The sequence below is a fragment of the Pseudophryne corroboree genome, chromosome 8 (assembly GCF_028390025.1).
Source record: "Pseudophryne corroboree isolate aPseCor3 chromosome 8, aPseCor3.hap2, whole genome shotgun sequence".
Taxonomy (NCBI): Eukaryota; Metazoa; Chordata; class Amphibia; order Anura; family Myobatrachidae; genus Pseudophryne; species Pseudophryne corroboree.
Window position 1 is genome coordinate 142,982,700 of NC_086451.1, and position 15,527 is coordinate 142,998,226.

The 15,527-nt window shown below is 44.4% G+C and overlaps 1 protein-coding gene across 3 annotated transcripts in view; it reads right to left on the reverse strand.

Moving 5' to 3' along the window:
* The window catches only part of FRMPD3 (FERM and PDZ domain containing 3), a 1,010,703-nt gene that overhangs the window by 760,247 nt on the left and 234,929 nt on the right, over positions 1-15,527 (reverse strand). For all 3 annotated transcript variants that reach the window (XM_063936980.1, XM_063936981.1, XM_063936979.1), the window contains exon 3: positions 3,135-3,280. In XM_063936980.1, coding sequence (XP_063793050.1) covers positions 3,135-3,280 — 146 coding nt within the window. The remainder of the gene's footprint in view (positions 1-3,134; positions 3,281-15,527) is intronic.

The window sequence follows — 15,527 nt, forward strand, 5'->3', positions numbered from 1 at the left end:
TTTTACAGCTGTATTTTAACAACCAGAACCAGCTCAAAGTGCCCGAGGCTGGTTATGCTTTTGGGGGGATTTTTAACTATTTCTATACTGTACACAATGAACCCATGCATGGATCACACTGATCCGGCCGGTCTTTATTGTGTTAAGTCCGGCAGTATTTTACTGTTCTCTCCCATAAAACACTGCCGGCAATACGAATTACTTCGACATCAGTGAACTCAAATTTACAAAACATGGTAGTTTAGTAAATTGCCGTGTTTTGTTTCAAAAAGTTGCAATCGTACACTGCCGATATCAGCCGAGATTGATCTCGGCAGAAATCGTCAAAAATACAAATCTTAGTAAATATACCCCTTAGGGAGGAGCTTTTATCTCTCCCCATTATACTTATAAAGATAACACTTGCCATTGTAACCATTACAGCAGAGTATGGGTGTCATTCCGACCCGTTTGCACGCATCGGTTTTTCGCTGCGGTGCGAATGGGTGCGGAATGCGCATGCGCGGCGGGCACAGTGCACGTGCGCACCGTTGCCCGGTGACAGGGGTCGCCGGGTTATGTCGCGGCTACCAACGGAAGCGGTTGCAGCGGCGACCGCTAAGAAGATTGACAAGAAGGAGGCGTGGATGGGCGGATCCGGACCATTGGAGAGCGTTTTCGGGGAGTGGTGAGTAAAACGCAGGCGTATCCAGGACAACGGAGGGCGGAGGTGTGACGTCAAAGCCGGACCCATCATCGCTGGATCCATCGCACAGGGTAAGTATGTCCAGGGCTGCTCTGCTTCTGCTTGAATTTTTTTTAGCTTAGCAGGGCTGCACAAGCAATCGCAGCCCTGCTAAGCTAAATTACACTCCCCCATAGGCGTGGACTATTGATCGCAGCAGCAGCTAAAAGTTGCTGGCTGCGATAAACTTGGAATGACCACCTATGTTACAAGCTGTTCGTGCTATTTAGTACTCAAATTTGAAATACTGTACGGATATGCTAAGCACAGTGATCTTTCATCCAGGAATTTAGGGAGGAGCTTTATCTCTCCCCATTATACTTACAAAGCTAACACTTGCCGCTGTACAGTACGTTACAAACGGTTCATGCTATTTACTACTCAAATACAAAATACTGTACAGAGACGCTAAGCACAGTGATTTGGCCCCCAGGAACTTAGGGGGGAGCTTTTATCTCAACCCATTATACTTAATACTATGGGATTTGGATGCTCACATATCCCTAACATCAATAGACCATAGTGTACCTGTAACACGTTAGTTTGCATCTGTATATGCTGTACTATTTGCGTCTGTACTGTATATACTGTTATATACTGTATGACATACTGTAGCATATTGTAGCGTAATGAGACGCACCAGTAAAGTAGTTCTTACGCTGTAGTTCAGTATTGTATTTTAATGGAGACCACACACATGCACATTGGTGATTTTAAAAAGCGACATCTGGTGGATGATCGCAGGTATTACACTCAAAGGTAATGCCAAACGCTCTATGCGCCTCCCTACGACTAGGCATGCCTCCTTGCACCCAGGCACTCTGCGTATGCCCGATCGCGACTAATGCCTCAGCCAGCCAAGATAACGCAAGACCCATCTGTATATAACATACATCTTCACATGTATGTTTATATGTCCCTGCACTATATAGTTGGTGCTGCTGCCGCCGCTGGTTACTGTACTGTATTTTCACATGAGACTGTGCTAAGTTTTGGATTTTATCCAATATTATAGTCATTTTATGGAAAAAACTTTAACCTTGGGATGTTTATTTTACTTGAATTCAGACAGAATTATATATGATTAATAAGCAAAAAGCAATAATAAAGTCATATTAAAAAAACAATGATTAGGTTTATAAGTAAAATTTTGTTGCCAAATGCAATAAAATAAAGGAGTGACTGTTGAAAAATGAGTTCTGATGTGCAAGTTTTGCTTTTTAAAGTGATTGTACCACTTACAGTATCTTTCATTAAAATTAATATATTTTCATAAATTTAAAACCCATACACCAGAGGTGCCCAAATGCAGTCTTCAACGCACCCCAATGGTCCAGGTTTTAAGTATATCCATGGCTTAGCACAGATGGTTAATTCAAATTAACTGAAGTACTACTTAAGGGTCTAATTCAGTAAGGATTGCATTTGCAAAGCTGCTTCCAGTAACTATTCAAATGCTATACTTAGTAATCTTGCATTTGCGATCTGGACATTGGGATCATATAACAGTTCTAAATGAACATCGTAACCATCGGTCGCGCTGTTCATCTGCGACTGCAGGCTGAGAAAGCCTGAGCTTACTCAGACTAGAAATCACAGTGCAGCTTGGGAGGCCAAGGAAACTGTGTCTGGTATGTAGTCCTTGGCCACGCCCCATTTCCGGCAACTGCACATGTGCAGTTTCCCGACCAGCAGCGGCTCCTACCTTTGTTGAGGAGAGGGGCTGCTGCTGACCATGCTGCTGGCTCCCTTATCCCTGCTGCAGAGTAACTGATTCCCTGTACCAGCTGCCGCCGGCTGGGTCCCAGCATCTGTGAAAGTGCCGGGACCGACGAAATTAGCGGTGACGCTACTGCGCATGCGCAAAGTCTGGCTTCTATGGACTGCATCAGCTGCAGCCCATAGAAGCCACCTAGGGCTGCCTGAAAGGCAAACACCTCCCAATGGGACTGCCTGTAGTGTCTCTGACTGGCAGGTAGGACTTCCAATAGGAAGTCACTACCAGTCTCAGTGAAGCCAGTGCAGTCTCACGGACTGCATCTGGCTTCACTGACACTGGGCTGAGGTGGTGGATTTTACCTGGGGGGCCCTGCAGTCCTGCAGCTCATAGGTAAAATCCGCCACTGTTCCCGACCATTGGACCTGGCCGTTGGGGTGCATTGAGGACCGTGTTTGGGAACCTCTGCCATAAGCCATAGCTACAGTTTATTGTAATATACAGATGTTTTTATAAATTAATCCAGTGAGTCTATATGAGAATGTATTGAACTTGTCCTGTTTGAACCCTCCTAACTACTGTATCTAGCTACAGTAGATTTATGTAGTAAAATGAGCAGTTGGCGAGGAGATCAAATGGTGTATTAAATAGAAGAGAATGAAGGCAACTGAATGACTGAATTTCCAGCTTCACCTGAGATGACAGATCGGACTACGACGGGTCGTGCACTGCCAGCCACGAATCCAAAGCCAACTCCAGGATGGCGCAAAACGATGACCTGACGTACAGACTGAGGGGTCAGCTGACCACATTCCATAGCACCCTTCCGCATCTCATGACTGCGCAGAGAAAAAGGATATTTAAGTCAATGTACAGTAGTTATTAAATGTAGAACAATAGTATAATGTTTTGCTCTTATGTCTGCTTGGGAAACTGATCTAGAGGGTTTGGAGCATGACTGGCCAGAAATTCTTAAACATAACTTTTCTAGTTCATCAAATATGCTCTTCATGGAAGCCCATTATACTGTATCCTCAAGAAGGTATAGATAACCAAATATTTGTGCCAAAATGTTTCCAGGAGTTCCTAACTTGTGTTGGAGATGCCAAATTGCTGTGGGAACAACTTTACATATTTGGAGGGAATGTTCCCTCTTTAGGTCTTTCTGGAACAAGGTCATAGAGACTGATAGCCTTATCCTCCAAGAGGATCTATCCTCATATCCTAGCTTTTGGCTACTAAATCTTCTACGTAGACCACAGGCACAATTTAAGAAAACATTGCTTAGCCATATACTGAGTGCATCTAAGGGGGCTATCCCAGTGCACTGACGATCAGTCTCCCACTGACTGAGTGGTGTTCGTACATTGATCACTATGGGCCTGATTCAGACCTGATCACTGTTATGCGAATTCGCAAAGCGGCCGATAATCGATCGACTGTGCATGTGTATGGATCGTAGTGCGCATGCACGAGGCCAAACTGCTAAAATATCCTGCAACTTTTTTGATTGCTAGCCGTATGCAAGTTGGTTGACAGGAAGCCGGCATTTGGGGGTGGTAAATGGCTATTTTCTAGGAGTTTCATGAAAAACGCAGGTGTGCCCAAGCATTTTCAGGAAGGGTGTGTGACGTCGGCTCCGGCCCCGATCAGCCTGATTCTATCGCACTGTAGGAGTAGGTCCCGGGCTACGAACAGACTGCACAGACTGGAAAAATCATTAGATGATGAGTGAGTTGCAAATGGATTTGCAGCTGACCAGCATTCACAGGGATTTTCACCAGACTTGCATGGGGCGGGATTTCACTCTGCCTGGGTGGCGACTATCTGATCGTAAACCTCTGCAAATTTGCAGAGGAGAGATCAGGTCTGAATTAGCCCCTATGGTGGTCATTCTGAGTTGTTCGCCAGCAAATTTTGGTCGCAGCGCAGCGATCAGGCAAAAAAAAAATGGCACTTCTGCGCATGCATATGTGGCTCAATGCGCATGCGTGTCATACTATTACAACGAACCTTGTAGTTTCACACAAGGTCTAGCGAAGCTTTTCAGTCGCACTGCTGGCCCCAGAGTAATTGACATGAAGTGGGCGTTTCTGGGTGTCAACTGACCGTTTTCAGGGAGTGTTTGGAAAAAAAGGCAGGTCGTGTTCGTGATGTCAAAACAGGAACTGAATAGTCTGAAGTGATCGCAAGCGCTGAGTAGGTCTGGAGCTACTCTGAAACTGAACAAAATTATTTTGTAGCCGCTCTGCAATCCTTTCGTTCGCACTTCTGCTAAGCTAAGATACACTTCCAGAGGGCAGCGGCTTAGCGTTTGCACGGCTGCTAAAAGCAGCTTGCGAGCGAACAACTCGGAATGGCCACCTATATGTCCATGGATGATCTCATTTTGGGGGTCATTCCGAGTTGATCGTTCACTGCCATTTTTCGCAGTGCAGCAATCAGGTTACTACTGCGCATGCGTATGCACTGCAATGTGCATGCACATCGTACGGGTACAAAGCGGATCGTAGCTGGGCGATGGATTTAACGAAGAATCCATTCGCAAAGCCAATCGCAAGGAAATTGACAGGAAGAGGGCATTTGTGGGTGTCAACTGACCGTTTTCTGGGAGTGTTTGGAAAACGTAGGCATGTCCAAGCGTTTGCAGGGTGGGTGTCTGACATCAATTCTGGGTCCAAAAAGACTGAAGTGATCGCAGCGGCTGAGTAAGTCTAGAGCTACTCAGAAACTGCAAAAAACATTTTTCATCCCGCTCAGCTGCACAAGCGTTTGCACACCTGCAAAGCGAAAATATACTCCCCTATAGGCGGCGACTATCTGATTGCAGCACTGTAAAAAACAGCTAGCGAGCAATCAACTCAAAATGAGGGACTTTATCCATATCAAAAGATCACAAAAACTTTACGGCAACATGGTATATGTGGCTCATTTACAAAGAATCAGACTATTATAAATCTTTAAGACACTGCCGGACAGATTCACTGTAGTATTTCAGAAAGTGATATGCCTTTTACTGAAAACCACTCTCTTCTAATCTGACCGCTGCTGCATTAGGTTGTTTTATCCTAGCTCAGGGCCTAATTCAGACCTGATCGGTGGGCTGCTAATTTTGCTGTTCTGCCATCAGATAGTCGCCACCTAAGTTGCTGGATATTTTAGCAGTTTGGCCCCGTGCATGCGCACTACGATCCATACACATGCACAGTCGATCGATAATCAGCCACTTTGCAAATTCGCACAACAGTGATCAGGTCTGAATCAGGCCCATAGTGATCAACGTACGAACACCACTCAGTCAATGGGAGACTGATCGTCAATGCACTGGGATAACCCCCTTAGATGCACTCAGTATATGGCTAAGCAATGTTTTCTTAAATTGTGCCTGTGGTCTACGTAGAAGATTTAGTAGCCAAAAGCTAGGATATGAGGGTAGATCCTCTTGGAGGATAAGGCTAGCAGTCTCTATGACCTTGTTCCAGAAAGGCCTAAAGATATGTAAAGTTGTTCCCACAGCAATTTGGCATCTCCATCACAAGTTAGGAACTCCTGGAAACATTTTGGCATAAATATTTGGTTATCTATACCTTCTTGAGGGTACCTTATAATGGGCTTCCATGAAGAGCATATTTGATGAACTAGAAAAGATTTTTTTAAGAATTTCTGGCCAGTCATGCTCCAAACCCTCTAAATCAGTTTCCCAAGCAGACATACATTTTGGCCAATAAATTTTCAGAATAAAAGGTGGTCAATGATAATTTTATAGATGCCACATAGAGGATGTGAAGGGTACAATTGGGAAGTGCACATATTCTCAAATGGAGTGTTTCCCCGGGTGTAGGCTTTAGTATTGTTTAAATGCATCAAAAATTGTTGAATATTGAAAATATTTTCATAATTCTCTATTTGGCAAATTCCATTTGGCTTGAATGGAAGGAAATACATAACACCAGAAAAGTCAAGAAATTGGCTTATATTTAAATCCCTTGTAAACACCACAATCGGAAGGAAGAGGGAGAAACGTCAATTTCCCAAATAAAGTAGTTAATGGAGATGGAGATAGTAAAGATTTTTCATGCAGTCGTCTTCAGCAAGAAATAGTAGGAATGCTGAGGAATGCTGTAGCTCTGACAGAGTAACCATCGGGATCTTGGTCACCTCCTAAGAGAGGTTGAGAAACTGAACAGAGCATCGAAAGACAGGGTAATTTAGGATTGAGCATGGGAAGTGAGGCCGCTTCAATGTTGACCCACTGTTTCCTACCTGACAGTTAGCTCCAATCCATTACCCTTGTATAGAGCACTGCCTGGTGATATGTAAGAAAATGGGGTAGTTGCATGCCCCCCTGGTGTTTCCTCTTATATAGAATCTCATGCTTGAAACAAGGTCTACGGCCTGCCCATATAAAATCCTTTACCAAGCGAAGGAGTTAAGTAAACCATGAGTTTTGAATTGCAATAGGAATTGTTGCAGAAGATACAGTACAGTACTTTTGGTAGAATACTCATTTTAATAACACTTATCGTCCACGTCCACGAGATTCTTAGGAAACGCCAGGCATGAAGGTCAGTTTGGATTTTGGAGAGGTCTTTACGCAAGAAAACACCTAAATATTTAATTTGTGTTGGGTGCCATATAAAATGTGAAGCAGATTGTATGTTCTGTAAGATTCAGGGCCAGAGATTTAGACATATTTACTTTAAAATTATATAATGTGCCAAATCGATGAAATTATGTAAGTAGGTCAGGGATAGATGTAAGAGGATTAGTAATTATCGCTAGACGGTCATCTGCAAAAAGGGCAAATTTGTATTCTTTGTCCCCTACTTCCAACCCCTTTAAATTTATATTCTGTCGAATGGCTCTAGCCAAGGCCTCCATGCATAAAACAAATACAGTACTAGAGGGGATAACGGGCATACTTGGTGAGTACTGTTCAAAATCATCACTGGATCAGACAGGTCTCCATTAACTTTTATACATAAAGATCTATAATCCTCTGAATGCCCCTTGGACCCAGACCCAAATGCTCTAGAACACCCAATAAAAAGTCCCAATTCACCTTGCCGAATGCCTTCTGGATGGCAGGGAAGTTACAATTCACCCTGTCAAAATGCCTTCTGAACGGCAGTAATCTTTTGGCATGCATCAAATCTAAGATCTTCGTGGTGCTTTCCCTGGCCTCTTGACCTGGGACAAAACATCAGAATGGATAAGACTGGGAAGGAACAATTTTAAATCAATTAGCTATTATCTTGGCATATAGTTTCAGATCTACATTCAACAGGGAAATGGGTCTGTAACTGGAACACTGGGCCGGGTCTTCCCCTTCTTTAGAGATAATGGAAATATGAGCAAGTAGGGATTGCACAGAAAATGGAAATTCATCTGAAACATTGCCAAATTGCTTATAGTAAGAGATAGAGCATCCTTCTGGACATGGGCTTTTACTATTTGGTGTAGGTTTAATCGCCCCTTCTAACTCTTCTAAAGTAAGTGGTTCCTCAATAGCTTCCATCTTAGTTTCCAATAGAGTGGGGAAACTAACCTCTTCCAGATAGGCCTTAATATCAGCTTTCTGAGAAGATGTGTCTATTCCCAGTTTTAGGTCAAATAACAGTGCATCTGGAAAGTATTCACAGCCAAGGGCGCAGCTACCTCATAGGTGCAGGGAGTGCAGTTGTTATGGGGTCCAGAGCTGAGAGGGGCCCACCTTCCCTGTCACAGTTTAATGTATTGCATACATTTTTCACCACTGGTAGATTGCATAGGGATCCTTACATAGTTTTGCCTTGGACCCTCTAAACCTTGTGGCGCCCAGGGCAAGCGTTTCCTGTGGTCCCCCCCCCCCCCGTAAAATAGAGCTGGTGCGCGCAAAAGGCGTGTGCCCAAAAATAGGGGCGTGGCCACAGTTATCCTCCTGTACTTGTGCCCCCCTGTAGCTGTGCCTCCAGTAGTTGTGCCCCCACTAGCTGTGCCTCCTGCAGCTGTGCCCGCTGTAGTTGTGACCCCAGTAGTTTTGCCCCCTTTAGCTGTGCCCCCAGTAGTTGTGCCCCCTTGTAGCTGTGCCCCCTGTAGATTTTCCCCCAGTAGCTGTGCCCCCAGTAGGTGTGCCCCTTGTAGCAGTGATCCCTAGCTGTGCCCCCAGTAGTTGTGCCCCCAGTGGCTTTGCCCCCAGTAGTTGTGCCCCCTGTAGCTGTGCCCCAGTAGTTATGCCCCTGTGGCTGTGCCCCCTGTAATTGTGCCCCCAATAGTAGTGCCCCAGTAGTTCTGCCCCCTATAACTGTGCCCCCTGTAGTTCTGCCCCCAGTAGTTGTGCCCCAGTAGCGCCACTTACAAACACACACAATTAAAAAAAACAACAACTACACAATACTTACCAGCCCTGCTCCTGCTTCCGGACCATTGCTGCACTGCCCTCCATCTCCGGCCGCCGGCTCCTTTCTATGGGAGAGTCTCTGGAAGAGATGTCATGACGTCTCTTCCATAGCAGCACCGCACTGACACTAGAGGTCAATTATCACCTCTAGTGTCTGTCAGTGGAGCCGGCTGCAGCGGGCACCCACGGCACCCGCTGCAGCCGGGGAGAGGGAAGCGGGGATCAGTAGCGGCTCTTGCCATGGCAGTGGCGGCGCCCTTGGGACAGCAGTGCCCCGGACAAAAAGCCTGCATGCCCATGGCAAGAACTGATACTGTGTGCACCAACGCTTCCCATCCAATCTGATGGAGCTTGAGAGGTGCTGCAAAGCGGAATGGGCGAAACTGCCCAAAGATAGGTGTGCCAAGCTTGTGGCATCATATTCAAGAAGACTTAAGGCTGTAATTGCTGCCAAAGGTGCATCAACAAAGTATTGAGCAAAGGCTGTGAATACTTATGTACATGTGATTTCTTAGTTTTTTATTTTCAATAAATTTACAAAAATCTCAAAAACACTTTTTTCACCTTGTCATTATGGGATATTGGTATGGAATTTATTCCAGGTTGAAATAAGGCTGTAAAATAACAAAATAAAAACACAATGTTGAAAATGTTAAGTTGAAAAGAGCAAGAAACAATGCTCCAGAGCAGCAAAGTGGCAGAAAATCCATTTTCCCCACTTAGGCTCGGGACAAGTTCTAGTGGTGTAAGGGGTCAACAGGGGGAAGACAAACATTGCAACTAATACATAAGTTCTAATAAACATAGTATACAAAATCACAACTTGAGATAAAAGTAACTAGACAATAGATGGACTACATTGATTTATCTGCGTATACACATGTATGTTCAAAGAAAACATGCTTAAACATATGTGTCAATAGAAACACAAATGAAAATGTCTTCCCTCCATGTGTGACTGTGAGATTAAATAGATAACCACACTTATATTTAATTTTTTGAGATCTTAATACATCAGTCAGTGGTGGTCATTCCAAGTTGTTTGCTCGCTAGCTGCTTTTAGCAGCATTGCAAACGCTAGGCCGCCGCCGCCCTCTGGGAGTGCATCTTAGCTTAGCAGAATAGCGAACGAAAGATTAGCAGAACTGCTAATAAATAATTCCTTGCAGTTTCTGAGTAGCTCCAGACCTACTCCTAGATTGCGATCACCTCAGTCCGTTTAGTTCCTGGTTTGACGTCACAAACACGCCCTGCGTTCGGCCAGCCACTCCCCCGTTTCTCCAGCCACTCCTGCTTTTTTCCCTGACACGCCTGCGTTTTTTAGCACACTCCCGGAAAACGCTCAGTTACATCCCAGAAACGCCCTTTTCCTGTCAATCACTCACCGATCAGCAGTGCGACTGAAAAGTGCCGCACAAACAGCAAATCTTCTAAGTTTTGTGTTAAATAACTTAGCGCATGCATGTTGCGTACCATGCGCATGCGCATTTTCCAGCTAATCGCTGCGTTGCGAAAAACGGCAACGAGCGAACAACTTGGAATGACCACCAGTGTCTTTAGCGCCTCACGTGCAATGTATGCCAGGAGAGATCTTAAAATATCTGAATATGGTGTCCGTCAAATTACAGAATCCTCATAAATTCATATTTTTGTGTAAAATAATGCAAATGGCAGATCACGTCTCTGGGATGCTCAGATTAAATACCTCTAGGATGAAGCGCTCTATGTGCTCTATCAAAGACAATAGATTCATTAAGGTCATGACAAAGGACCTCATTGAATATTTAAGTTAGGACATCCTGGTTGCCTTGATATGCAATGTCTTCAGGCATCCCCGTCTCTAAAGTTATTTCTGCATCCTCTCTTGTCCAGATATTCCAAACGGTCTTTTAGGGTTTGGATCTCTACCACATGAAACTTTACTATGTCAACCAAGGCGTGTTGAAATTCGTCTTTGGCCTCCTCTCTTTCTTCCAATGTAGAAATGCGGGATCCCAAACTTGTCAGTTCTGTCTTAAGCGTAGCAGCTTCTAAATGTACAGCCTCTCTGAGCTTACTTTCCAATACCGCAAAGTCCGCTTTAGAAAGGAATTCTGCCTTTGTCAGTAAAGTTTTGAGAAGAAGAAGCTCAGGTCCTGCTGTTCACCCAGGTCAGAGGTCTCAGTGTACATGTCCGATTGAGCAGGAGTTTCTGATGAAGTAGATCTAGTAGGGAAAGACTCGCCCTGCGAGGTGCACATGTTTGATTCCATTTGCGTTGCAGAAAGCGATGGAGATCAGTAAAAGCTGTATCCTCAGTGGGATAGGGTGCTCTAGGTGTTCCTCTATGCTTCAGTAGACTCATGAAAGAAGGCCGCACAAACAGCAAATCTACTAAATTTTGTGTTAAACAACTTAGCGCATGCACGTTGCGTACCATGCGCATTTTCCACCTAATCGCTGCGTTGCGAAAAACGGCAACGAGCGAACAACTCGGAATGACCACCAGTGTCTTTAGAGCCTCACTAGTGGAAACTGAATATAGAGGGTGTAAATTATTAGATATATTTAAGGAAATTCATGGAGCTGGAACAAGAGCCCACAATGGGGGTAATTCTGAGTTGATCGCAGCAGCAAGTTTGTTAGCAATTGGGCAAAACCATGTGCACTGCAGGGGGGGGGGGGCAGATATAACATTTGCAGAGAGAGTTAGATTTGGGTGGTTTATTTCATTTCTGTGCAGGGTATAATACTGGTTGCTTTATTTTTACACTGCAATTTAGATTTCAGTTTGAACACACCCCACCCAAATCTAACTCTCTGCACATGTTATATCTGCCCCTCCTGCAGTGCACATGGTTTTGCCCAATTGCTAACAAACTTGCTGCTGCGATCAACTCAGAATTAGGCCCAATATTCAGTGCAGCTAAGGTCTTCAATAGATTATTTATTGGAAAGTGATCTTCATATATTATGATAGGTGCATTGGTTGCGAACAGCCATCCGCACCTATAGAGGTGGTAAACAGCCATCAGAAGGACAAACAGTAATCTTGTATGTTCACATAACTAATTACAAGTGGCTTGTAGTCACAGGCAATTGTCACAGATAGAGCAAAAGGGCCATTAAAATGTCCACTGTGAGATTAAAGACAGCCCAGTTATGTGGTAATTGCAAGCAAAGCAAAATATAAAGACTGGGATTGTCTGAGTATAGCAGGAGCCGCCAACAGACAGAATGAAGGCCGTTCCCGAAGCCTACACACGGAGCTTCCACAGAAGCCAACTCTCTCCGATGGCTGTCAGACCATGTCCCCTTAAAGTACCATCATGGTACATTTTAGAAGCATTAAATTTTATGGTATAGTAATCCTTTAAGATGTTGTTTTATTTTATTAATTTATTTATTTAATTAATTATTTTATTTATTCTATTAATGTATTTTTCCCTTTGCATCCCAGATTAAGTTTCCATATGCCAAAGTGTGCAGGATACCACACACTGAGGTACCCTCCATATACACCACAAAAGCTGTATTCGCTAGTGCCACCAGCAAGCACCAGATGAGACCCTAGAGAAATTATAACATAGATTCTGTTTCACACCAAATACCACGACTGCAACACTTCAAGCTTGAGATAATACAATAACTGCTCTTCCCTGAGAACCGAACCCCCCCCCCCAAACTTCACACTCCGAGTCCTGATCCGAGTCCGGCTCGGGTCTTCCCGCCAGATTCGGAAACCAGAACGAGGCAAAATATACGTCATTATCACGTGGGATTTGGTTCTCATATAAAAAGCCATGTGTCACCACCATTTTCACTCCGGGCTTGGAGAGTGAGGGAGATAGACCTCTGTCTCTCTGTAGGTGGTGGCATCAGGTGGGGTTAGTGTGTGCTCTGTAGGGGTGCTGCTGCAGTCACTGTGGTGTACCTGTGCTGTGTTAGGGGTGCTGTTCTGGCTGTCCTGGCTGTCACTGGTGTTTCATGTACTGCAGCTGTACATGGGTGTTGCTGTCCTGGCTGTCACTGTGTTGTACAGGGAGAAGAGGCACTGTAAAATATAGGGGTGATGATATCTTAACAACTTTACACTGGCCCTGTCTGATATAAAAATTGGGGTGCAGTTGTTAAAAATTAAAAGCACACTGCTCCTGTATGCTGTCAAATATAAAGGTGCCGATGTCTTAATAACACTACACTGGCCCTGTCTGCTATAAAAATGTGGGTGCAGTTCTTAAAAATTAAAAGCACACTGCTCCTGTATGCTGTCAAATATTGGAGTGCTGATGTCTTAATAACATTACACTGGCCCTGTCTGCTATAAAAAATCAGGGGAGCAGCTCTTACAAATTAAAAGCACACTGCTCCTGTATGCTGTTAAATATAGGGGTGCTGATGTCTTAATAACATTACACTGGCCTAGTCTGCTATAAAAATGCAGGGGTGCAGTTCATACAAATTAAAAGCACACTGCTCCTGTATGCTGTTAAATATAGGGGTGCTGATGTCTTAATAACATTACACTGGCCTATTTGCTATAAAAATTCAGGGATACAGTTCTTACAAATTAAAAGCACACTGCTCCTGTATGCTGTTAAATATAGGGGTGTTGATGTCTTAATAACATTACACAGGCCCTGTCTGATATAAAAATTCAGGGGTACAATTCTTACAAATTAAAAGCACACTGCTCCTGTATGCTGTAAGAATACAGGGGTACTGTTCTGTGTGCTGTAATAATAAAAGGGTGCTGTCCTGTGAAATGGAGAATAACAATTTGAGGAAAAAATAGTGGAAGATCAGGAACCACTTCCAGTTTCTAGTACTAGTGCTGAAGCTGCTGCTACCATAAGTTATGACATTGACGATGCAATTCCATCAACATTGTCCGCTAAGACTGATTTCCAATATTGTAGAGGGCGTGTAAAATCCAAGAAGCAAACATTAATAATCAGAAGAAAAAAATGACCTGACGAGAAACGTAAACTTGGCAATATGCCTTTCACGACACGAAGTCGCAAGGAAAGGCTAAGGCCTTGGCATATGTTCATGACTGGTGGCTCAACTTCTCATGAAGATGGAAGCCCTCCTCCCTCTCGAAAAATAAAAAAATAAGCTTGCTAAAGCACAGAAAAAAACAACTGTGCTTTCAGAGATATCCCAAATCCCCAAGGAGAGTCCAAGTGTGTCCGCTGTTGCGATTTCTAGGCCGGACCATCCTAAGACTGTATGGAAAGAGGGGGCCCCTACCACCATTTGTACGCCCCCTGCAAGTGTTGGGAAGAACACCGCCAGTCCAGTAGCTGATATTGAGATTGAGGATGTCACTGAAGACGTACACCAGGATGAGAAGGATATTGGTGTAGCTGGCACTGAAGAGGAAGTTGACAATGAGGATTCTGCTGGTAATGTGGTTTGATTGAATAAGGCACCAGTGGAGACTGTGCGATGAGAAAACCCATTGTCATGCCTGGGCAAAATACCAAAAAAGACACCTCTTCGGTGTGGAATTATTTCTCCACAAATCTGGAAACAGGTGTCAAGCTGTGTGTTGCCTTTGTCAATCCATTATAAATAGGAATAAGGATGTTAACCAACTAGGAACATATCCCCTTATATAACACCTGCAGCGCATTCATCAGAAGTCATTGTCAAGTTAAGAAACTTTGGGTAAGAGCATAAGCAGTCCACTGACACCTAAGTCCCTTCTTCCTCTTGTACCCAAGCTCTTGCAAGCCACACCACCAACTCCCTCAACGTCCATTTACTCCTCAGTCAGGAATGTCAGTAGTCTTACAAGCCATGTCACTGGCATGACTGACGAGTCCTCTCCTAACCGGGATTCCTCCGGAGGATCCTTGAGTTGAACACCTACTGCAGCTGCTGCCGCTGCTGTTGTTGCTGCTGAGAGTCGATCGTCATCGCAGAGGGGAAGTCGGAAGACCACTTGAACTACTTGAGCTAAGCAGTTGACTGTCCAATAGTCCTTTGCAAGGAATATGAAATATGACAGCAGTCACCCTGTTGCAAAACGGATTGCTAAGGCCATAACAACTATTCTGGTGTTAGCCGTGCATCTGGTATCTGCCATTAGTTCAGTGGGATTTAGACAGTTTATGGACGTACTGTGTACCTGGTACCAAATCCCATCTAGATTCCACTTCACTAGGAAAGCGATTCCCGGACTGTACAGGGATATTGAGAAAAGCGTCCTCAGTGTTCTGAAAAATGCAGTTGTACCTAATGTCCACTTAACCATGGACATGTGGACAAGTGGAGCATGGAAAACTAAGGACTACATGACTGTGAAAGTCCACTGGGTAGATGTATTGCCTCCCGCAGCAACAACAACAGCGGCACCAGTAGCAGCATCCCACAAATGCCAACTTATTCCTAGGCAGGCTACGCTGTGTATCACCAGTTTCCGAAGAAGGCACACCGCTGACAACCTCTTACAGAAATTGAGGGACACAATGGCTTACCCCACTAAGACTCTCCTGGGGATTTGTGATATCGACAATGGGGGTAATTCAGACCTGATCGTAGCAGCAAACTTGTTAGCAGTTAGGCAAAACCATGTGCACTGCAGGTGGGGCAGCTATAACATGTGCAGAGAGAGTTGGATTTGGGTGTGTTATATTGTTTCTGTGCAGGGTAAATACTAGTGATGAGCACCGGAAATTTTTCGGGTTTTGTGTTTTGGTTTTGTGTTCGGTTCCGCGGCC